General features: G+C 37.8%; 3 protein-coding genes across 5 annotated transcripts; 1 reads left to right on the forward strand and 2 right to left on the reverse strand.

Moving 5' to 3' along the window:
• Positions 1-432: 432 nt before the first annotated feature.
• LOC108103468 (glutathione hydrolase 1 proenzyme) lies at positions 433-14,429 on the forward strand. Of its 3 annotated transcripts, none has more exons than XM_017208966.2 (7): positions 433-828; positions 10,740-10,946; positions 11,214-11,317; positions 11,672-12,260; positions 12,324-12,737; positions 12,896-13,537; positions 13,601-14,429. In XM_017208966.2, exons 1-7 carry the CDS (start codon positions 770-772, stop codon positions 14,100-14,102), a joined length of 2,517 nt encoding a protein of 838 aa, XP_017064455.1. In that variant the 5' UTR covers positions 433-769; the 3' UTR covers positions 14,103-14,429. The 3 variants fall into 3 exon arrangements, with proteins under 3 accessions (XP_017064455.1, XP_017064457.1, XP_017064456.1); XM_017208968.2 differs by having other exon boundaries at positions 12,005-12,260; XM_017208967.2 differs by lacking the exon at positions 433-828 and adding an exon at positions 5,542-5,809.
• A 657-nt stretch (positions 14,430-15,086) lies between these two features.
• On the reverse strand, positions 15,087-23,739 carry LOC108103473. Its single transcript, XM_017208973.2, has 4 exons — positions 23,498-23,739; positions 22,894-22,994; positions 16,088-16,496; positions 15,087-16,020 (listed from the first exon to the last, which is right to left on the reverse strand). Exons 3-4 carry the CDS (start codon positions 16,493-16,495, stop codon positions 15,811-15,813), a joined length of 618 nt encoding a protein of 205 aa, XP_017064462.1. The 5' UTR covers position 16,496; positions 22,894-22,994; positions 23,498-23,739; the 3' UTR covers positions 15,087-15,810.
• LOC121530314 lies at positions 22,988-23,504 on the reverse strand. The gene has a single exon (XM_041819227.1). The coding sequence runs from the start codon at positions 23,377-23,379 to the stop codon at positions 23,287-23,289; it is 93 nt and encodes a 30-aa protein (XP_041675161.1). The 5' UTR covers positions 23,380-23,504; the 3' UTR covers positions 22,988-23,286.
• Positions 23,740-24,148: the final 409 nt, after the last annotated feature.

The following is a 24,148-nucleotide window of genomic DNA, read 5'->3' on the forward strand; positions in this document are numbered from 1 at the left end:
CAGTCTAGGTGGAAATTATAAGACCAACTGAGGAATTTATAAAAATAACTTGGAACTATAATAAATAATTTGGGAATATAATAAAAAATTAGACTAATAACCAAACGATGTAGTTGTGTAAAAATTGAAAAATTATAGAAATCCATTAAATAGTCCTATAAATTTTTGACTTTCCTGGGACTTATATGATCGTCGCACACTGTATGTGGATGCTCGAATGTTTATGCTAACGGCAGCAACAATTGGCCGGCCCACGTGGGTGGATTTGGATTCGGATCTGTATATAGCTGCGGCTATAGCTATGAGGTGGCATGGGATGGTAATGGTAATGGTAATGTTAATGGGAAATGGGGCCGGGCTCTGCGCTTGCCTCTCTGCCAACGTCGCTGCCGCAGCATCTCCGGACGGCATCTCCGGCGGAAAAAGTGAGAATTCAGTCGGAAACTGAACGTCGCGAACGCCGCCGCCATCCAAAATTGTCGCTGCCAAAGTCGCGACAACTTGCAACACCTTTAAACCAACATACCAGCAATATCATAATCAAAATCATATAACCAATCGAAATCGAAATCGAAGTTCATCTGTTAAAAAGAATTCAAGGAAATCAAACCGTGTCACTTTTTTATTATTTTGTATATTTTTTTTTTTGGAATTTTTTACTGTGCGTGCATCGGCATAAACATTGGAATCGCCAGCTGGTGGCATCAAAAAGCTGGAGAGGTGGTGCTAATCCCATAAAGAGCACAATAAAATCAGCGAAAGTTGCAAAATGCATTCCACGGCATGCGGCGTAGGTGCCTCGGCCACAAATCTCTCAACACTGCAATCGTAAGTTCACCTGGGGTCAACTTGAAGTCTAGAAATGTTTTCTTAAATATTAATATTATTAAATAATGCCTAATTCTTAAACAAAACTTAAGGCAACTATCATCTTGATATATTTTTAAATGCATAAATTCATTAAATTCATAACTTTAGCTAGCTATGTTTATTCTATGCTGTTTCTTAGGCCATTACCGAGTTAATTTTTAATATTTTTAATAGCACTTTCAAGGTTTCTATTTTTGGGTTTTCACTTATGTTCCTCAAATTAAATGCATTAAACAAACATTCTGGTATGCTCTCAAAGGTAATCCAAAGATGTGTTTACATAAATCTTGAAAACGTCTGAGAGAATTCAAGGTAATCAAAGACCGAATCGTTTTCAAATTGTTTACATTAACATGCCATCCTTTTTTTTCGTGTGTACGATTGTTTCCTTTGGATATTTTTGTTGTTGTTAGTTCAAACTTTAAGTTTCGTGGATCTCAGTGGACCGCAAAACAATCCATCAAAAACAAGACAAAAAAATGCCAGAGGAAATGGGGGCGCGGAAAAACCAACAAGTAAAATGTTGTGTTTTCACTTTTTTTTTTTTGTTGTTTTTGGAGGATGAAAAAAGGAGGCGGTAAATCGGTGGAAAACTGATAGGCGGGGTCACATGCTGTGCCGTAAAGTAGCTCGCAAGAAGCGTAATGTAAACAATTACTCACTCCGCTCGTTTACCACTTTTCCGCTTTTCCGCTGCCCATCGATGTGTGTCAGACGAACCGAAAATAGTTCTATCAGGATGATTGGGGGCGTCGGTGGCGTGGCGGGGCGTGGCATGCCACATGAAAGCGCAACAGAATGTGGAGCACTTCAAAAACCAAAAGAAAACAAAAACATGGAGTACCAGAAAAGAACATAGATTTCCACGACCATTTAATGAGCCTGCCAAGTGCCTCCATCTCTGTGTTTTTCTTTTAGCTTTTCTTTAAAGGAGGCGGGGGATTAATGGGTAGTGCCGATCATATTGCAGCCCAATTCACAAGTCCCAGATAGACAAGTGACAAGTTCAAATGTGCACTGGAAAAAACAGAAAAAATAGGGTCTACTTTATGATTTGTGGAGTTTTTTTTGGGAATAATTAGGTATTAGGATGTGAAATGTTAGCTAATTCATAATTTGTGTCTAAATATATTATTATTCTAATCTTATTCTTAATTATCTTAACAATATTTAATATATCATTAATAATACATTAATTTGAAGAATAATTATATAAACATAATAAATAATTTAAAGAAAACCTAATAATTTTCCATTTGGCTCTTTTCTTTGAGTGTAAACTGTGAAAATGTACAAAATATAAATCTCAACTTCCGCGCCCCTCATTCCAAATGCGAGTGCGAGTGAGAGCCTAGATGGGGCCAAGGTTATCTGGTTAAATAAATTAATGACGTCATCGCGTCGGCGTCGCCAACAACCAACGCACCAAAACATAAATATGTACAAATTAAAACTGCAAGTGATGGATGTATATTTTACCTCTGCATTCGCACCTTAAAAAACAGACAACGAGCTATTTACCATTCATTCAGTTTGGGTTGGGCCTGTGACCATTGATGGACAGTTTCGCTGGGGATCGTATCGTAGATGCAGCGATAATGTACATATATACGGAAGCTCCATCATTCCATTTAGCGTTATGAATAAATAAATGGGGTTTACCAATTTTTATGGAAAATACCAAAGATTTTAATGAATTATTAAGGTTACAAAGTTAACTACTTTCGTTAGAAGATTCCTCTAAAATAAAACCAAACTATTCATGATCTTGCTCTATCTTTTCATATCTGCAATCCCTCTATATACATTCCAATTTTTAGCTAGTTTTCGATCTTTTTTAACTTAAACACCCACGCAAACATGTGTTTTCAGTAGCTGTGATTTGGTATGCAAATCGATATCAAGGGGAAGAATGGAAATCATAAAAAACAAACCAAAAAGGGCAGTTTAAGCAGGGTCAAGTGTTGAGTTTAATATTATATAATATAAATAGTGGGATGATTCCTCGTGATGGATTCCCTGTAATTAGTCCATTGTCATGTGAATTGATGCGATGCCGCCCACAAGTTGGCGCTTCAAGTACAGTGAAGCCCCTCTGGACACTCCTCCCTTTTCGATTTTAAGTCCACAATGCACTTGACAAATGATTTTTGCGTGTCAATTTAAAGGTGACCAGATTAAGGCCATATCTTTGTTAATATTGTCAGGCAAACAGGCTACACCGGACAAAATAAGTTAGATTTATATTCAATAAATATCTTTAAATTTCTATAATCTCTCGTACTATCTTCAGAGTTATGATCTGTATCCCTCTGATAAAAACCAATTTTCATTTTGAGCTTCTAGACTTCCTTATGAATAGATTAGTTTTCTCCGAGTATATCCAAACTGCGCTCAACTGCTGATAATTTGTGCAATTTGTTGACACACATTTTAATTTTTTCCGTGCGCTCTTTTTCGTTCGCCGTCTGGTACTTTTGATTTGTCTCTGGATTCAGCTACTATATAGTAGATATAGTAGATATAGAATATGACTAGTATGGCCACAAAATGCACGCTTTAGCAGCACGACATCGCGCATGTGATAATAAATAGTAGTGTTTCGCTAGCCACACATGAGTATTTGTATCTATGTATCTTTGTATCTATGTATCTTTGTGCAATTGACATGCTTCCATGATCAACATCATCATCATCATCATCATCCTCCTTTTGGCGTTTGGCGTTGCCTTTTGTCCGCTGGTGCAGCTCTTATCACCGACAGACAACTGCAAATGTCAAACTGCAGCGGAAATCTGCGTGCCCCCACAAAGACACACACACACACACAGTCACAGCATGGAAAATAAAAAATAAAAATAAAAAATAAGAATGGCATACACATGACCAGCGGATGTGTGGAGACGATGGCCAAACGATGACCACTCCAGCAAACACGAACGTCGGAACAATCAGGCAACAATTGCGGTCAGCCGATTAGCTCAGTTAATAGTTATATGCATTTACAGATAATATAACAAAAAAGCAATCTTATAAAGATACTTTGTATATATTTGAAATTGTATACTAAACTGATAAGCTTCTGTGTTTTATCAATTATTGAAAAATGTATAATTTTCAGAAGAATTAAAGGGAAGTAAGGTTATATATTTAACCACCACTGTAGCTCAAAGCAAACCTGCTTACTACTATTTGATTTCACCTGTTTCAACATAAAGTGCCGTCAATTCCATCTAGTCTCAAAAACAGACATTCGAAAGATACTCAAAGGGTGCTGAAATATCAAAGAGCAACAGATAAAGAAATAAATCAAAGAAATAAATCAAAATTGCCAAGAGCAGTAAATATGAGGAGGACAGTATCCTTAGAGCTAAACTCAATTTCCCGAACCTTGGTGGCGGATTGCAATTAAAGTGATTTGATGATGTCATTGAATTGTCTCACATTTTCCGATTTTCCCTCCATGTTATCACAAACTATATCACTTTTTTTTGCCGTTGGTTTGGTTTTGTTTCGGTTTGTTTGTTCGGTTGAGCCTGTTTTGTCGCCTCGCGTCGCTTTGTGTGTCCATTTTTGTGTGTCACTGTCAACAAATTGCTCTTAATGGTTCGCCGGCGGGTGGGTGGTGGCCACGCCCCCGGGAATCACTGCAAAAAAAAAAAAACAGATAAATAAAATTTAAACCAAAAACCAACCAGAACTCACCGAAGGTAGCATCCAGAATGTTGAGCTGTGTGTCCATCGGGGTCGTCTAATTTTTTGTGATTTCCGCACCGCCAGCAACAATTTGCACTGCAGCTAGGAGCAACAAAAAAAATAATAATAAAATATAGTAACAACAAAAACAAAAAAACAATAAGAGCAACAGCAGCTGCGCTGCGGCAGAAACGCAATTTCGCTGCCCACTCGGCTAGACGAAAGGCAGTCGCAGTCAGAGATGCTCAAAATTTTGTGAGATATAAGCTAGACAAATACTTTTAATTTAACTATATATATTACAAATTTTTACGAAGAAAAAACATACTGAAAATATCACATTTTCGCAAAAAGTTATGATGTTACTTACTTACTTACCCTTATCGAAAATGCGAAATTTGGTTTCTCCTTATTTCCTCCTTTAAGTGACAGTATTATGCCCATAACTAACCCACTCGTGGTCCGAATCTGGAACGGCATATCTCGTTGAATTAAATTATTAATTGAATTGAATAAATTATTAAATTTACAACAAAACTGCATTCACACCTAAAAATCTCAATTTATGTCAATTTTTTGGAAAAATTAACGATGTTACCCCTTATCAAAAATGCGAAATTTTGAAAAAAATGGATTTCTTGAAAATGAACTAAAAAATGATAGGGAAAGTTAGTATTGATCTTCAGCATCAGAAAACAGTTATTCTTTTAGCTGTGGGTCTTCTTTTCGCAAAGTTATAGCTTAAAACCGCAACAAAATGGGTCAATCTTCAGTCGAAAGGCGTATACTTAATATTCCGTCACTTTTTAAATTTTACTATACTAGCAACTTCAAGACTGGAAAAGAAGTATTTTTCAACTAGAAAAAAACTTTACAGAGGGCGGAATACCAGATAGATGGCCAGCTTTGGCTCTGTCGACGTCGCCGCCAAGCGCTGCCGCTGCGCCAGCGTCATCGTCATCGTTAGCGGTCGTTCTTAATTCAGTTGACCAACAGACGCAGACGACGTCGCAGACGCGACACGCGACTAAAAAAATATTTTAAAAAATAAAAAGAAGTTAAAAATATAATTGAAAATTATAGAATTCCTACACAATTATATATAGCCGCGATATATATATATATATAATTTTGCGTAGATCCCACGCAAAGAATCGTTACTGAGCTAAGCGATTTATTCAGTGAAAACTTGAAAAAAAAACGCGCGCGTTTTCAAAAGAAAATCGCACGATTTGAAAAAAAGGTGACAAAATCATAATTTTTTTTTATTCCATTTTGTTGTTGTTGTTGCTGTGGTGCGTGTGCGTATCAGGATTGTAAAATCAAAATGTGATATATTTTTGTTGTATTTTTTATTTTTATTTTATTTTATTTTTGTTCGGTTTAATGCTGGGCCGGCATTCGCCAGGTTCGCCCACCTGAAAAAACTGTCCACCACAGAGTAGAAAAAAGATATATATATATATATATATGTATGTGTATGGATATCTATGTATATACGTATAAAAAATACGTTGGCAGCAACAAGTCCAAGTCCAAGTCTAGGGCCAAAAACACGGCGTGTCTTTTCCGTTTCATTTTGCAATTATTATATTTAAAAATAACCGAAAAGCAGCAACGAAACAAAGGCGTCGGCCAAAGAATGAAAACCAAATAAATGCCAGACGCCAGAAATGCCGCCAAAATAAAAAAATATATAATAATATTAAACAAAAAAAATGGCAGAACATTTGAAAAGCAAACACTTGTTGAGATGCACTCTTGTTGTTGTTTTTGTTGAAGGTCATTGAAGTTTACATATATATATATTAAAGTGTGTGTGCGTGTGCTGCGTTTATGGTTTATAGTTGATAAATTTTGGGAATGAGACGATAGTTTGATAAATTCCCAAAATGCAAAAAGTTTCCGAGTAGAACCTTCTTATATAGCAGCTTGTCACGATAATTTTTTATTTTATAAAAAAAAGGTTTTTTTTTAAAAAGAATGGAATTTTACTGAAAATGACTCAAAGCCTTTGATAGCACTGAAAAAATGGTAGAAAAAACTATATTAGCAAACCGGAAGTAAAAACAAGAATAACTCAAGAAAAAATTTCAAGAGAAAGCTAGCCAAAGGAAGTTGAAGTGACCGGAGAATTCCTAAAAATATTTTATCTTTTATTTTTCATTCCTATGCTATCTGCAAAAATATAAGATTTGGTTGTCATAAAGCCCTCGTATTTATTATTGGGTCTCAAGATCCCTGACCTTAACTTTGGGGTTGAGTGAAAGTAATAAAGATAAAATCGTGGAAGAAACATACAAGAGTAAAAAACTGAGAATAGGTCGAGAGTTCAGACTCCCTTTGTTTTTGAATTATCTTTAGAACCCTGAACTCTCCCTATTTGTGGTTTCTGTTTCTGTTTTCTTACAGTCTATTCTAAGTGCAGTGTTTGTTTGGCTTATTTTTGGTTTGTTTTTGATGAATCTAATTCCCAAGAGACCGCTCAATTGTTAGCTCAACAGATCTGGGATCGAGCCACTTAGTCTAACAGTAATCGACGCTAAACGCCGTCTCGTTTGGAAGCCTCTTGCTGATTGCTGACAACTTAATCAACGTAAAAAATAAAAAAATAGAAAAAATAAGAGGGAAAAAAAGAAAGAAAAAAAGAAAACACGATGCCAGCTAATATCTGGATCTGGGTGTCTATCTATAATACAGCCCATCCACACTATAATATATATATAATACATATACATATATATAGTATATGTGCACCGGCATATATAATATATAAAGAGTGCGCTACTTATCTGGTGGCAGAAGCGTCCCTGAACTTTGGGCGAGATCAATTTGCACTGTCACCAATTTGGATTGGAAAAATGCGAAATGTGTCAAAATCCGTAAATCCACAACGATCCATGGACTCCTTCACAATGACAGATCTTTGTTCTATAGTACTTGATCTATGGGAATGTTTCCTTGCCTCTTGTCTCGGTTTGGTCTTTTGTTTTTGTTTTTGCGGCGGAGGACTGTGAAAATTGCCATTTAGTTTGACTGAATTGATTAGCTTTGTGCTCGAAGGGTTAGGAAAAGTGAAATAAATTTAAAGCTTATGACATAATAAGAACTCAAATTATTATTTACAAAAATAAACTTTAAACATATACTTTTTAGACCAATTTTACGCCAATTTTAATTCAAAGATATTTTTATGGTACTAAAATTATTACAAAAATTTGTTGATTTGACTTGACTCCAAGTTATTTCCCTTAAGATTTATTAGCACAACTGAGACAAATTTCTTAACACATTGGCTATTAAGTTTTTAATTGAATTGGTCAGTTGGATACTTCCTTGACGATCTCTCACGTTAATGGCTGTTCTAGATTTATGAATTTCGCTTTGGACCATCCAATACTCACTGCCCATCCGATTTCGAAAGATGTTTTTTGAGAAGATGTGAACAAAACAGAGTAAAAATAGTTCCGAGCCTCGTAAAGTCAGAAATGGGGTCACTTTGGGGTCTGCGGGTGCAAAAAACTGAAATGTTTTGCCTTTTTGGTCAGCTTTTGACATACAAAATTTGGTGTAAGCACTATAATTTTTAAACAATTTTTGTGTGTCGCCAAAAAGCGTTAATCATTTGGAGTTAAATTATGCCCACTTTGTATATAGCATTGGCCCTTGGCAAGTTTTGATTTATTTGCGACGGTCTCCGTGCATTTCAATCGTATTTGTTTTGTCAAATTGTTGATTTAATTGCCCACCGAAACGATTCGTTTGGCATCCGAAATGCAAATTGGATTGGTGCCGCCATTTGATTGGGCTTGGATATGCCCGATCAACCGTGATCTATGGCCATATGCCCTTGCCCCCTTGAAATGCAAACAATTATCTAGTATTATTTGTGGAAGCCTACTCGAAAAAACCATGTGTGCTTAGTTAAAATCTTTCATGGAATGAATCTAAAGGGAGCTGTTCTTTTTCTATATTTCTATATAAATATATAATAATGTAAATCTTTCTCTGTAATAGCTGACCCATATCTTTAATTTTCCCTCATCCCCTCGATACTTCCTCATTTTAACATTTTACTGCGTCGGATGCTTTGGAATTTCCTTCCTTCGATAAGAAGCCGGTTAAAGATGAAAGTCAGGCATTCTTTTGCCTTGTAAATATAATGGGTAATTAATATAATGTATACATATATATCTAAAACATATGTATGGACATGGATGTACTTATTAATGATATAGCTTGTCGGTCACTTCCCTTATAAGTCTGTGTGCCCACCCTACGAAACTATCCAATGGCCATAATGTTTGCCATTTCATTTTGAATTTTCGAAATTAATGAACATTGATCAGTCTTTGCACGTACGAATAATGATAGACAGTATTAATGACGATTTTCAATTAGTTGGATGGCTGCTAATAAGGCTTGAAGGCGCTGCGCATGCGCCAAAATCAAAAACTTAAGTTGTTAGAAATTAAATTGAAGAAAGTTTATAAAATATTTGTTGTTGAAAGAATTAGGAATGGGTTTTTAAAATAAAAAATAAACATCACAAAAGCATTACCCTTCTTCATTAATTAGTTTAAAATTCCTACGAATTGAGTAATTATCCTTGCCTAATGACCACCACCACCAACACGCCACCTGTCGGTTCGGTTCATGCAAACCACTAAGTGCAAATAGCAATCAATATAAAAAAGATGGGGGAGAAAAAAAAGGAAATATTTGCGGGTATTTAATTTGCTTTCGTCATGGCATGGCAACTCTATTTTGGTTCCCTGTGCCATTATTTCTCTTCGGGTTCTCGTGGGCGCAGCGAGGAACAAGTGGATCGTAAACCCCAATTGCATTCCGTATGCCTCATAATTGTGGTTTGTTCTTTGGCCCACCGACCATTTAACGAAAACGAAACGAAATTAAATGCAGTTGACCCAAAAATAGCGCGAATGCCTGACTGCCAGGCCTCGCAAAATCGGCAACAGAACAGTATTATTAACCAGAAAAGAGAAGAAAATTCATGGGGAGCATTAAAAAATAAAGGGTCTTACATATATAAATGTATTTGTACTAATTTTTAAAGCTTCTTCTCTTTCTAACCCATAAACCATGCCAAATTTGAGTGGTAAACAAGAGTGATTTACTTACTGCTTCCATTTGAGTGGGCACCTTTTGAGCACCCTGTTTTACGAGGGGCTTTCCCTCTTAAGCAAGTGTCGTCATCAGTCTGAGGTGGGTTAAAGGGGGCGGCTTTTGGTGCGTTTTTGAGAGGTTAAAACGGGGTTGGGTGGGGCGGCGTCTGTGTAAGTGCGATTGGCGACGTCAACAATTACAAATGTAGCCCAGGTCAGGACCGCGGTGCATAGGCGCTGGGGCTCTGTCCGACGTTTTTTTTTTTTCCACATATATGTTTTTTTTTTTAGTATTGCTGCCAGCAATTAACCCAATTCCCGCGAGCAATGACTTTAACCCAACACCACCCATTTCCGCCCACAAAATCCCGCGAACCACGCGAGCTCACAATCACAACATTCAATTATGGTTATGGTCGAAACAACACAAGGAAATCCACTCGCTCGATTGAGGGAAATGCATTTCCCAATGCCTCTGTCTCTGTCACTGCCGCCGTCGCCGTCACCGTTGCCGTCGCAGTCGACGTCGACGTTTGTCTGACCCATTTTTTATACGGGACACGCCCACCCAAGGAACATGGCGGGGGCGGTAGCCGGTGGGTGGTGTCGGGTAGCCGAGCACACAAGCCACATCCTGCCATCAAAGTTGGCGATGACGACAGCGATATAGTTGTTGTTTGAGTTGTGAAAGTGAAGCTTCGTTATGAGAAAGTTTTACTTTTTGAAATCTTTTTATAGCTAAAGAGTTTTATGGGGTAAACTAACGACGTTTCAGGCTTTTTGGACTTGACAGTTGCTTTCGTATATCTTGGGTTATTCTATTTAGAATATCTAATTTACCTTACGTATGCTTCACTGTAGTTGTCGTTGCCTTTTGTCGATGACTGAGAATCGCTTGAGATTGTCGGTGCTTTGAGCGCTTTCATTTTCAGTTTCAGTTGGTGCTGAAGCCTGCTGGCGAAAACTGTTGCATATTTTCGAGCGCTAAGGACATTAACTGTTGCATCTGTTTAAACATTTTGTTTGTTTGTTTATTTGACCAACCAGCTCCAGCACAGCGGGGACGGGAACAGGAACAGGAGCCGGTGCAGGAGCAGCAGCGGATGCCCACAAAATGGTGCACCATAGCAACGAGGATGCCATGAACAAGATTCCACTGAAGTCCGCCGGAGGATTGGACTCGGACGAGGAGAAGAATGGAGGCGAACTTATGCAGGACACAGCTGCCGCCGAAGAGGCGCGACGCGAACAGATGTGAGCATATAAAAAAAAAGGAAATTAACACTAAAATATATCGTCACAAGTATTCTTGCCTTTACACATAAAAATCCCATTTAATTAACCTTCTTTAAGTGGAATAAGGAAGTTGTAGTTAGCGTCTTGTCCTGTTGGATTTGTAGATAAATCTGGATAGTTTATCAAAGGTTCCACAGAAGTAATTTAATAAAGGCGTCGAACAAAACAAAACAAACAATAAACTAGTTCCTTTATCATCCACTTAACTGAATTGAACTTTTGCAGGCGCGTCAAGGTCTTGGCCTGGATGAAGAAGCTGACCATCGTGCTGATCTGTTTTATTGGCATCGCCCTCATTAGCTACGTGATCATCAGCCTGTGTTTCAGTGGTGAGTATGGGAGATCGGGCAAGGAATAAAGCCAACTACATCCAGCTAACAATTCACTCACCCACTGCAAACTAATACAAAACTCGTTGAAAAAGATTATTGTCTAGATTGTTGATAGATGTATTATATATAGTTATATATACGAACAGACAGACTTTTGGACCATAGTTATATACCCTCTGAAAATGCTTATTATCTGCATGCTTTCGTACCATCTTAACCAAGCACCTGGCATTTAATCTAGTTCAAAATAATTTCTTCTATTGTGGCACCAAAAAGTATTCACATGAACAAAACCCCAACCAAAAACTTTACACCCTAACTCACTAAACAACAACAACAACAACAACGAAGACTGGCCAAAATCGACGCCAAATAGAAACAGCACCACAACAACAACAACAACGACGACGACAACAACAACCACAGAGTCAGCAATAGCAACAACAGCAACAGAAATTGCAATTGCACTTGCAACGGCAACAGAAATTGCAAGTAGCTCAGCACCACCAATAGCACCGGCAACAGCAACAACAATAGCACCATCAGCAACAGCAATTAGCACCAACAACACCACCACAACAGCAACAACAACAAGTACAACACAACAACCACCACCAACAACAACAACAACAAGCAGAACAGAAAGCAATCCCAGCCCCACACTTAAAACATTTCATTTAACAGATGAGCAACAGCAACAGGAAACGGAAACGGAGACCGGAACCGAAAGTATTGACAACCTAAATCTGAGAGTATCAACACCATCAGACGACAACCAGCCCAATGTGGCTGCTTCAACAGCGGCAACCACAGCAGAACCACCCGCCTGGCTGAAAGAACAGATCAGGATCGATACCAGTGAGCACTACGAGTCGGTACTCGGGGCCTATCAGCATGGAGCTGTGAGCTCTGATAATCTCGAGTGCAGCAAGATCGGAAGGTAAGCTCTATAAAAGAGCCTTACTTTTAGTATACTCTAACAAAATGTAACCCTTACCTACAGTGGGATCCTTCAGAAGAATGGCAGTGCTGTGGACGCAGCGATCGCCGCTCTTCTCTGCAATGGACTATTGACCTTGCAGAGCATGGGCATCGGTGGCGGCCACATGATGAACGTTTACCAGCGGGATAAGCGGCATGCCACCGCCATCGATGCTCGGGAAGTAGCTCCATATGATACTGATGAGAATACGTTCGACAAGAATCCGGAGCAGTCGTTCAAGGGACCGTTAAGCATCGCTGTGCCGGGCGAGGTGATGGGCTATTATGTGGCTCATGAGAAATTTGGACAGCTGCCTTGGTCAGATCTGGTGGCACCATCGCTGAACCTGTGCGAGAAGGGTTACCATGTCTCGCAGCACATGGAACGGGCTCTTGATGCCGCTTTGCCGTTCATCAAGAAGCACGAGCAGTACCAGTAAATCTCATCAGGTCTGAAATCACTTCAAAATTGTGTCAATAAGTATTCAACGATTTTTATAGCATACTTATTGGCATGTGTTGAGGAGGTTTCAAGCCTATTATTCTACTTAACGATGCAAGCTTTCATCTAAATTGTGTAATCTTCTTCCACAGAATCTATTTGAATGGGGAAACGGGTAAGCCACATGCGGCCGGAACCGTTGTGAAGCCACCAAAGAATCTCTGCAAGACGTACAAACTTTTGGCCGAAAACGGGCCGTTGGACCTGTACAATGGAACTTTGGCCAAGATGCTGGTTGATGACCTAAAAGATATTGGCAGTGTTATTGTAGCCGATGATTTGGAGGCTTACCAGGCCGATGTGATGAATTCGATCACCATGGATTTGGGTGACGACACACTGTATGTGGTCCCACCAGTCAGTTCCGGTTCGTTGGTGGCCCACACATTGGCCATCCTGCAGGGCTATAATTTTACAGAACAGGATCTGGCCACCGAGGAGTCGAGGGCCCTTACTATCCATCGATTTGTCGAGGCCATGAAGTTTGCCTTTGCTCAGCGCCCGGAATTGGGCGATATGCATTTCATCGATGCTCGAGAAATTGTCAGCCAACTGAATAGTCCGGACTTTGGTGACCAGAACCGTGCCAAGATCAACGACTCCCATGTCCTGCCCGATGCTTATGCGTATGGTGCTACATCTGCGACTAACGAGGATCTCGATGGTACTTCGAATCTGGTTGTTTTGGCACCCAACGGAGATGCCGTCTCTGTGACCAGCTCTATAAATGCCTAGTAAGTTAAATTAATGTACTATACTCATATATAAAAAAAATTAACCATTTTCTACTCACCCAGTTTTGGATCCGGACTGATTGGACCTCGGACAGGCATTGTGCTAAACAACGGGATGAACGACTTTTCGGTGCAGAACAATTACTTTGGATTCCCGGAGGCGCAGACGAATAAGATAGCTGCTCACAAGCGGGCGATGTCCTCGCAATCGCCAGTCCTGCTGGCTGACAGTTCTGGTGATATGCGTATGGTCATCGGAGCAGCCGGTGGCAGCAGGATCATTCCAGCCGTGGTTGAGGTGATCGCCAATGTATTGTGGTTTGGTGATGATCTGCGCAAGGCAGTTGATGCGCCCCGGTTCTATCATCAACTGCTGCCCGATGTCCTGGAATACGAAGACAGTGGATTTCCGGATACATTGCTAAAATTGCTGGCCAAACGGGGTCACAAGTTGAAGGTCGTGTCCAGGACCAAGGGATCGATCGTTACGGCCATTTCAAGGAATGCCACAGCCATCTATGCAAATGCTGATTATCGTAAACGTGGCGGAGTTGCAGGTTTCTAGGGTGTTTAAAGAAGTCCACCCACTCAACCACCCATTCACTCACACACACCCACACACGCCACACACACATACATATACTGCATTGAGATTAGAGCAGATATGCCCAAGAAATAAGAGAAGAATTTCCATGAAAAAAGCAAACAAAGAAAACTATTGGGCCAATCTGGTTTAGAGAGTGGTAAAGCCGATCGATTCGCATCAAGTGAAAGTATTTAAGCTAGCTATGTCTTTTTTACATACTATGTATATCGTACGTTATATAAATTTATATGCTACTACCTAACTACTACCTTATACAATAAAAAAAAAAGAAAACAAAACAGAAAACCAACACGGCGAATGCCATGAAATAGTTTCTATTTTTTTTAACATTTTCACCACAGGTTTCACTTTAACTTTGTTTTTGCGTTTCTATTTTTCATCCAAAAACATTTCTTCTCTTCTAACTCTATTATATACTGTTTTGAGCATACACAGACATATTGGAAATTTCATAACTATAAAAGATCGTAATCTTATAATGATAATCAATTAAATATATACATACATGTCCAGTAGATTATACAGGAAAAATATATAAATAATAACCAGTCTAGATGAGTAAAAAAAGGCTGCTGACAAAGAACATTTGGACTTTCATTGTGCATTTGTATGCAAGATCTGAATATAAAACATATATGTCTGGTCGGTTTTACTGAAATATAATCTAAAATGTAATCAAATACGTACTTACATATATGATGGATTTACTCGATTTTTGTGTGGCATTTACATATACAACAGATCAGAAATTATCATGAGAAAACAAATAAATGGTATTCCCTATAACTTTAAAATATCTATAAAAGAAACAGCACTTTTCCCGTTGTGGAAATTGAAGAATTAACCAAATAAACCGTAAAATATGCACTGGTTTTATTGTTTCACTGGGAATCGATTTCAAGTTTCGCCCAAAAGATGCCACAGAATATGATTGGATTGCAATAAACTTAATAGGAATTCTTTATTTCTTGGAAAGCAACACTGAACGATTTCCGTTGGCAATCGACATCGCTATTACGATATGGCTAAAAAAATATCTTTAATCATAATATACATAATTATATACAGGCATTAAGCTAAGACTAAGACTAAGTGCTACCCTGTAGTTTTGTAGTTTGATTCCCGCCCTGCCGTGGCATTTAATAAGTATATATAATATATATCTTTAAATGTTCCTATGGGCGCATCATGTAGTTTCGTTTTTTTTTTTTTCCTTTTTCGGCTTTATGATATATACAACTTTGGACTAGATGCTGTGTTTCAAAGAACTCTATGTACAATGCGAGAGAAAATATTTGATATTAATGGGCTCTACGAGTTAAAATACTAGCTGCTTAAAATCAAAGTAAATACAATGCCATAATGCTTTTGCCGAGCTACCAGTTAGCCAAACTTTACAATATTCATACGGATAGATATGGCGGTATATAGCTGTATGTTCTAGTTTTTTTTTCTTTCCCTTTTTTCTTTTCTAAAAGCATATCTTTCGTTGTTATAAATACAAAAAAAAAAAAAACACTAGAAAACTAGAGTTGCCAAGTATACCACCTATCGAAATCGTAGGTATAGATTTGTTTTTTAAGTGGGTCAAGTACAGAAATCCGTTGCGCTGCCAGTTGGGAAAAAATCTCTTAATTCTCTCTCCTCCATCTACTGCTCCATTGCCCTAGATGTGAAGGGTGGCTCCGGGTGTGGAGGTCGATCCTCCGCTAGCACCTGGCTTGGCGGAGGTCTGTGGCGGCTCCAGCTCCTTGGACTGATCCATGTCTATAACCAGGCATTCGTAGGCCGGCGGCGGTAATTCAAACTTCACCACACTATCGTAGCTCGGTGGCAGTGAGTCCACAATGCGCAGCACATCGTTCTGGGAGTTGATCTGAAAAATGGGTCAGTATTAGCTAAGAAGTTCCAATATGTTTATTTAAAAATGTACTTGTACTCACATGTGGCATGCCTCCATTGGTGGCACGATTGCCCGCCTCATCGATGGGTCCCGCCCAAATGCATACGCCCATGCGGTGAGTAACATATCCACAGATTATCACACTGATCACCAGCATTCCGATTCCCAAGGCGAAGACCAGCCAACGTGACTCCACAGTATTGTCTCGCAGATTCTTCTCCAGCTGCAGGGCACAAAGGATAAGCACCGGCACGGCCACCATGGCCACTAGGAGGTCCACAATGGGACGCTGGGTGCTGGGTCCGGCATTCAAAGGACTACGTCCAGAGCCCGCTCCATTGGCCGATCCGCCGTGGTGTCCCAACGAGCGGGAACCAAAATTCTGGCTACTGCTATTCGGCGTCAATGTGGAACGGGCCACCACTGTGTTGTGGTTCTGTAGCACCATTCTGGAAGATAAGGCCATAAGTTTAGGGTTAGAAGGGTAAAAATTCATAAGAATGGCTTCGAAATAACATAATTTGTTTTATTTTAAGCTCAATTAAAAATGATTTGTAACTATCAGGAATATATTAACTATGAATTTACAGTGAAAACATATATTACATACTTTTTAAATGATATAAAAAATATTTCCGTTTATTACTTTTCGAAATTATTAAACAATTTCCAGTTCCTTTTGAATAATTTCCTAGTTAAGTTCAAGCCAACTTTCCTTAACTTAAATTTAAATGTACTTATTTTTATTCATATTAATTTAATTAAGCTTAATCTGAGAACACTTGATATTATTATGTTTATTTTTTCACTGTGTGGATTGTAGGGGTTCATGTTTATTCGATGGGAAAGCCGGCTAATTGGTGGGTCTCAATTGTTAATCCCCAATGAATAGGCATGAGATTTTTACAGTGGAAACAGTTCCGATCGTTAACTGTAATCGCTGAGCCAACCAGACAATGGCTAACTATTATTATTCAGCATACGATTAGCTCTGAGCTAATTTCATAATTTTTATAAGAACTATAAGAATGGATAATCAGTATTCGAGAAGTTTGAAAATTAAAACTAGATCATTGGAATACTGGGTAATACTGTAGTATTGCAGTATTTTCCACTTGCTTGGTTAATGGTTGTTTTCCATTTGTTTGGCAAATATTTTGTGTTGATCACATTGGCTTAATAATATAATAAACTTTTGATAAAACGCCCCTCCCTGCGGCAATGGCAATAAAATCAACTGCGTCACTGAAGGCGCAGACGGTGGAAACCAAATATTTGCTAAGCATTTCTCGTTTGGAGTCCAATTAACATTGGTTAGCATTCAATTACCGGGCAAGATGTATCATATTCCAATGTCTACATTTATAGATATGTGTTTGTATTTCCCAGTGATTGTGATTGGGATTGGGATTGTGGTCTATATAGCTATATATACGATTCGTACCTGGGATCAAAGGCGTTGCTTAGCAACAAGTCGTATACGGTGCGCATTTCGATATATGTTTAGTTTTCCCCTTCGATCGCTATCTATACTTTTCGTTTTTTATTGATATCAATTGGTTAATTTATTGTTGCCTCAATATTGTTGTTGTCAGCATATTTATTCAATGATTTGAGTGTCACACATGAGTTGAGTTTCTGCTGCAGTCTTTGGGTTCTGCGGTCATCGATGGTCTAACGATCATTTGTTGAGGGTGGTTATGATTTATAATATTTACAGAAATTATTCCATTTGTAGCTATGACAATAAAAAAACCTAGGAAGCAGTTATAGCCTTGTTAATTGGTTTTATTTAATCATTTTAGCACTTTTTTATTGTTTGTTTTACAGATTAAACGTGTTTAAATCAAATTATACAAAAGCATTTCTCAAACAGCAAAAAAATGAACTCCCAACTGGAAATATTTATTATTTAATTTGCCTCTTATTTGTATTAAATCATTCACTAAACAAAAACCGGCTGCATTGCGATTAATTTATATCTATTTATTTATTTTCTTTATATAGTTTTGTAATTTATGTGCATTTTATTGATGATGTTGTTGTTCTTGTGAACGGAGAACTTTATGATTGTGTTTTTGTATACAACGACCCGAGATAAGACGAAAAAATCAAGATGAAATGCGATTGTCGGCCCACCAGGCGTATACTTGATGTTGCTAAACTAACAGCCAGATCGCTCTTATCAATAATCCAACTGCAAGGGGGATTTCCAGTTCACTGAGAAAGCGATAAGGGCCGGCACGTGATTATCTTTCGTTCTTACACATTTATTTTTTTCAATAATAACATATTATTTGCACATTGGTTACCAAGGCGTCTGTCAATTATCACTTCAACATTGGTCTCGACTTGCACAGAGTAAATAATAAATAAAAAATAAAAAAAAAAAATGAGAATTGAAGCCAGCTTGGTCGGGCTGAAACCGATTCGTGGCGATCTTGGCCGGTCAAATGTTGGCTTCGGACTGGAAAAGCGTCCCTCGAAAATGGCCATATAGCATAATCGATGTCTGTATATGCTGTCAGCTGGGAGAATGATAACTGCGAATAGACTGCGGACATACCCTAATTTAAATAGCTTGGCATTGTTAACTTTTTGATATCAGTGAAACTCTAAAATGGGTTCTGACTTGCCTTTTTCCCATTTACATTTGCCTTGTTCAGTTTAAGCCTTTCTTTTTTTTATTATTTTTGATAGCCTAAACCTGCAATTAGTCCCTTAAATTACATCTGCCAATGCAAAATCTTGTAACGTAGGTATACCCTTTAAAGGGTAGCAGCACGCGTAAATTAAATTGCACGTTTTTTTTAAAAGAAAAGCTAAGCATAAAATTCCATTTCTTTTGTCGATTTCAAAAGAGAAACTATATGGCAAGCAAGCGTGATTGGTAATTGCCCAGGTAGATAACGATAGCGGGCAAGTTAATAGGGTTCTTGTCATCTGACTTCATTTATCTAGAAGTATGAACTTTATCTGGAAGTTGTTTGAACTCTGGAAGAGATATCATATATAGATATATCGTATACCAACCAGATAGCGTGGCGACGACTCTTGATTAACTCTGAAATATTTAAGATCTTCTTTTGCTGAAGAGAATTTCCCGAGAGGGTCGGGGGGAAAACCTCGCTCGATCAGACAATGGAAATTTGCAATTATAATTGCAACTGCGTCTGGTGAATGAATTGTGGAGACCTCGTCGGTTACAATAGATACACTTAATTGCACACCATATAGATTCGGATTGAGATACAGATGCATCATATGACAAATGCAAATATAGAGTATATATATATATATATATATATAGTATATGGAGCGCCATTATCAGTTCATACTGATAAGACAACGCCCCGACTTTACTCAAATATAAACCGGTTGTAAAGTGTTTGTCATTGATTGTCCTCGTTTTGCATTTTGTTTTTGCTTTTAACCGTTTCCCGCCGCCTCATTTGAATGATTTAGTGCTGTTGTTAACTTATAAAGTTTGCTTTCTGGGTGAGGACCCCATTTTTGGGAGGAGGTCTCTGGCTCCGATTTGCGTAAGAAATCGGGGCGCATTAACCTTTCCACCTTTCCCGTTGTGTCTGCATACCCAAAACGATCTCAAAAACAAGCTCCATTTCCATATTTCCAACTAAATTCAGATTGGGTTTATTTTTACACTCCAAGCTATATATTTCCTTGGGAATCAATCTTACTTTAATCTCTAAAATATTCTTCATAATTTCCATAAAACGATATAGCCAAAAGTGCAATCTTTGGCTATGCACTTCCGTAGTCTATATCTGTAAATTTCCGGTCCAGGAATGATATGCGTAGTACTACGTGATGTGATCTGGATTTTTAAATATTTTTCACATATTTCCATTCACAAATTGCATCAGCATCGGGCTGAAAATCGCATCAAGTCATTGACCAGATGTTGAAAGGCGCATTATATATATATATATATGTATATTAAGTATCTTGATATGGGCATATATCTTTATCGGTTGCATGTGCACTTTGTCAGCTGACTAGCAGTAATGAAAAACGAAAATGATTGCCTAAAAATACAAATTAAATTTTAGCTCCGCCCACAAATACTGGGAAAATCGAAAGGAAAGATATATATATATATATATATTTAAGATATAGTAAAAGTAAAAGCCCAGCAATTACATTACCGACTGAGCTTGACTTTGAAAAGAGAGAGAGACTTTGATTGCAAATCGAGCGTCAGCAGTGGCCCAGAAACCCAATTGGAGTGCGAATCAGCCAAGTGCAGAGATTTCCAGAACCTTTATCGGTTCTATGTATATATAATATATATATATTACATATATCGAATTTCTGATGACTCCACTTGGGTTTACTTTCGAAAGAACTGCACTTTTGTTCTAGCTAAATTTGCATTTAGTGATTTTTTTCTTTTTTGTTCTTAAGACCTTCGAATTTCTTTATATCGGATATATATTTTTTGTTCTCCAGTTTTACAAAGAATTTGCTAAGCAGCAAAAACAATAACAAGTCCGTAAAATGGTTCCTAGTAGACGTACGAATTTCCCTATTTGTTTTCTGGAGCAAATGCGTCATATAAAGTACCCATATGATTCAGCCGTGCCCGTGATATCCGTATATATGTATTTCTAGATATATATATATATATATATATCCAGATTTGACTGGTCTGCAGTTGGCCTGGAATCTTCTGAGGGCGCTTATCAACTCCCGATAAAGCGTAGAATGCAGCTTAAGTGCTATAAGAGATATAGATGTAGTAATATCATTTTTTGTCTAGCGCCTATTGCCAAGATTTCCCATTAGTTGCCAGGGGAAAATGATATACGGTTGTTAGCAATACAAAACAAACAGAAAATGCACTTAATTGAGGTAGATTTTCATGGGATTAATTGTAATTGTAATTGCCAGAGTTAGGTCTGTAAGGTACCATGTTTCTGAGATCTTAAGTTTGTTTTTGGGATGTTTAATCTAAATCTGATAAGCAATTGCTTATAACTTCTTAGGAAAATAAAATATTAAAAAGCTTAATTATACCTTCTAAAAATCTTAAATATTTTCTAGGAATTTCCCAAGCTTAACTGAAGACTAAACTTTAGGCAACCCGTATGAGGTACTTAACATTTATTATCAAAGTTTCTTTTGTGGCCCAGAACAATGCACAATTTAATTAAAATTCCTTGGGCGATATTCCCGACCTCCCTCACCATTATCCGATGTGTGGCAATCTATATGGCACATACAAACACACACACACACACAGACACACACCCAACATGGCACAATAATTTCCTTAATTGCCGCGACAAGAAAATCATAAAAACTAAAGCAGAAAAAAAAAGAAAAACTTGACGAAACTGACGCCCACAAAAAGCGAGGCAAGAAATTCTTGGGAATCGTCTGGCCCACTTTGCAAGGGAGTCTGAATCGGATATATCAGACGCAGCACAGCAGAGGGCAATCAAATATAGATTTGACATTGAAAAATAATATATTTTAAAGTTGTATAGATGATTTTCTGATAAGATAATTGGCATTTGAAATATAAATGAAAAATATTTCTAACTTGGGCAAAATCAATTACCATCTTAAGTTCTTAATAGTTTCCTTCATTATTATTCCACTTTCTTATGATGTTTATTTTTTAATTAACTTAAGCACTACTTTTTTACCCTCTGCTGTCAGCATATGTCCCTAAGTGCTTTACATGAACCAGAAGCAAATGAAACCATGGCGGGGCATTATTAATGTATTAATTGATCAGATCTCCGAGTGTCGCTAAATTGTGAATGGGGGAAGAATTAGTTTGTATATACTTTTTGATTGACTGAAATGGGGGAGAACTGCCAGCGGTGAGGGGAGGTTTGTGACCCCCTGTGGAGTGAAAGCTTCCCCAGAAAAAATAGAAAAAAGAACAGATTCCCCACTTGTTCACTTCTTTACTTCTCGATTTCCTGTTTGGTCACGTAGTCAAGTTTTTTTTTTGACAATAATTGGTGGCCATCATAAAGATATATATATATATATATATATATAGGAATAAAAGTGCCTCTGCCCGTTCTGCTAGTTCTTCTTTTATGCTTTTTTCTTTTTATTTCTTCTCATGCTGGACTTTGCAAGAAGTATGTGTATATACAATGATACTATATATAGAAACTAATGATGAAAAAATTGGATTTTTTTTTTGCCTGCTATCAATAAATTTTATTTATCTGCTGTTGTTCTTGACGATTCTTCTCGTTTTCGTGAAACAAAAACATCTCAAAGTGTGGAAACTTATTTTTTGTTTACTTTTTTCCTTGATATTTCGAAATATGACTTTGTTTCATTCGCTGCTGCTGCTGATAAGCATTCGATTTCAGAAGACACCTGTTTTCCAAGCGATAGGATAGTTCAGAGTTTTGCCAAATTGAATGGCCCACATAGGAAAATAAAACAACAAAAACAAAAACAAAATTAGAAAAATACAAATATGCACATCGGCTTTCTGCCGTCCCTTTCGCTCCTTTGGCTTTTCCCATTTTGTGCATTTTATTTATAGCCTTACAAATAGAGGGGCTTTTGGGGGTTACTTGGGGTAAACATGTTCGTCGGCATTTCGTACACTCGCCAAAAGGAGCCTGCCATTAATTCTAACTTCTTGGACCCCAAAATTAACCTCTTTTGATAACAAATCATATTATGGTTTGCAATAAGAGTGATCTGTACTTTTGACCTTTGCGAAACCTTTTAATAATATATAAAATTAAAATACTTAATTAACATTAATAGAAAGTCTTTGAAGAATAGAATCTTAACTTAATCTTATTGAAACTTAAGCATATTTTCTTTCTGTGTACTCACTTGAAAATGTTTTTTGGCCGCTGCTGATGTTCCTCTCGGTTTCCTCTCTTTTCTCACGCACTCTTTCTCTCGCTTTGAGTTTGCAATTCACCAAGTCTCTTCTTCACATTTGTGGAGCACGAAAAAAAACCAAACAATAAAAAATACAAACAAATAGCACTGAATTCTTATTTCTCTTTTTAAATATTAGCAATTATGCACGCGTTTCAATTGTTTTTTATTTTTTCGTAGAGCTTTTTATTTATTTGTTTTTGAAATTGAGAAATTATTTTTGTTTTGTTATGTTTTGATTATTTTTGCGGTTGCAAATGAGATCGTTGGCACAAATAATTGCATCAAGTTGAATGGACTTCTTCTTTGGGGGGGGAGGGAATTTTGAGTTTATCTCGCGATTTAACGGTGCTGGCTTTGGGTATATTCGTAGTGCTCCTTCCTGAAGTTTGGATCCTCGCCGCTCTCACATAAAATCCAGCGCCTGTCAACCATTACAACAAATCTTCCCACGATTCTTTTTTCCCCGCGGAGGCTTCAGTTTTGAATTTTTGGTTTCCGAACTCTCCCACACCCTTGACTCTTCGTCTTCTTTTTTATTTTGTCCACTCACTGAACTTTGGAACTGAGGAACACAACGATGCTACTATGGACGATCTACGAGCAGGAACTGCGTTCATATACACATCTCGATCTCGATGTCGGGCATATAGAATTGAATTTTTGTTATTTTCTGTCTTTCTGTTTCTTTCCCTGTTCCTCGGTCTTTATTTCTTTTATATTGCTTTTTAGGTCTGAACAAATTTCGAACCAGAGGCGAAGAATGCTGAGAAGCGACTGCCAGATCGTAGACATCGCCGCCAGCGCCTCGGTTGCCTCTGCCCACGTCGACAGAGGCGAGGCGTCTACGCCGGCTTTGTTGCTGTTGCTGGGGCTCGGGAAGATGCTCTCCGCTCTCCGTTCTCCATTCTCCGCATCAGAGATGCTGTCACAGTCCAGGAAAAATGTTACTTCTTTACAGACACCAAGTTTTAAGAATTTCCATTATTTAGTCAAGAATTATAGTAGTATCAAAATAATTAATATTTGTATCTAAAAACGAAGAGTGTTTTGATCAAACCTAAACTTGTGGAAATGTGGGAATCCCGTACCTCATTGTGTTCGTTGTTAAATTTCTAACAAAACTGCATTCATAGCTAAAAATCTTAATTTTGATACATTTTTCGCAAAAATATACGATGGTTACCCCTTATAGAAAATGCGA

Source organism: Drosophila eugracilis, unplaced genomic scaffold (assembly GCF_018153835.1).
Source record: "Drosophila eugracilis isolate 14026-0451.02 unplaced genomic scaffold, ASM1815383v1 contig_496, whole genome shotgun sequence".
NCBI lineage: Eukaryota > Metazoa > Arthropoda > Insecta > Diptera > Drosophilidae > Drosophila > Drosophila eugracilis.

Excerpts from the sequence above, each read along its gene's own strand:
- LOC108103468 (XM_017208966.2), top strand. The coding sequence starts at position 770 with ATGCATTCCACGGCATGCGGCGTAGGTGCCTCGGCCACAAATCTCTCA. Across the intron at positions 12,738-12,895 it reads AAGAAGCACGAGCAGTACCA|AATCTATTTGAATGGGGAAA; the intron begins GTAAATCTCATC and ends CTTCTTCCACAG. Across the intron at positions 13,538-13,600 it reads ACCAGCTCTATAAATGCCTA|TTTTGGATCCGGACTGATTG; the intron begins GTAAGTTAAATT and ends CTACTCACCCAG.
- LOC108103473 (XM_017208973.2), bottom strand. The coding sequence starts at position 16,495 with ATGGTGCTACAGAACCACAACACAGTGGTGGCCCGTTCCACATTGACG. Across the intron at positions 16,021-16,087 it reads CCAATGGAGGCATGCCACAT|ATCAACTCCCAGAACGATGT; the intron begins GTGAGTACAAGT and ends CCCATTTTTCAG.
- LOC121530314 (XM_041819227.1), bottom strand. The coding sequence starts at position 23,379 with ATGGTTGACAGGCGCTGGATTTTATGTGAGAGCGGCGAGGATCCAAAC.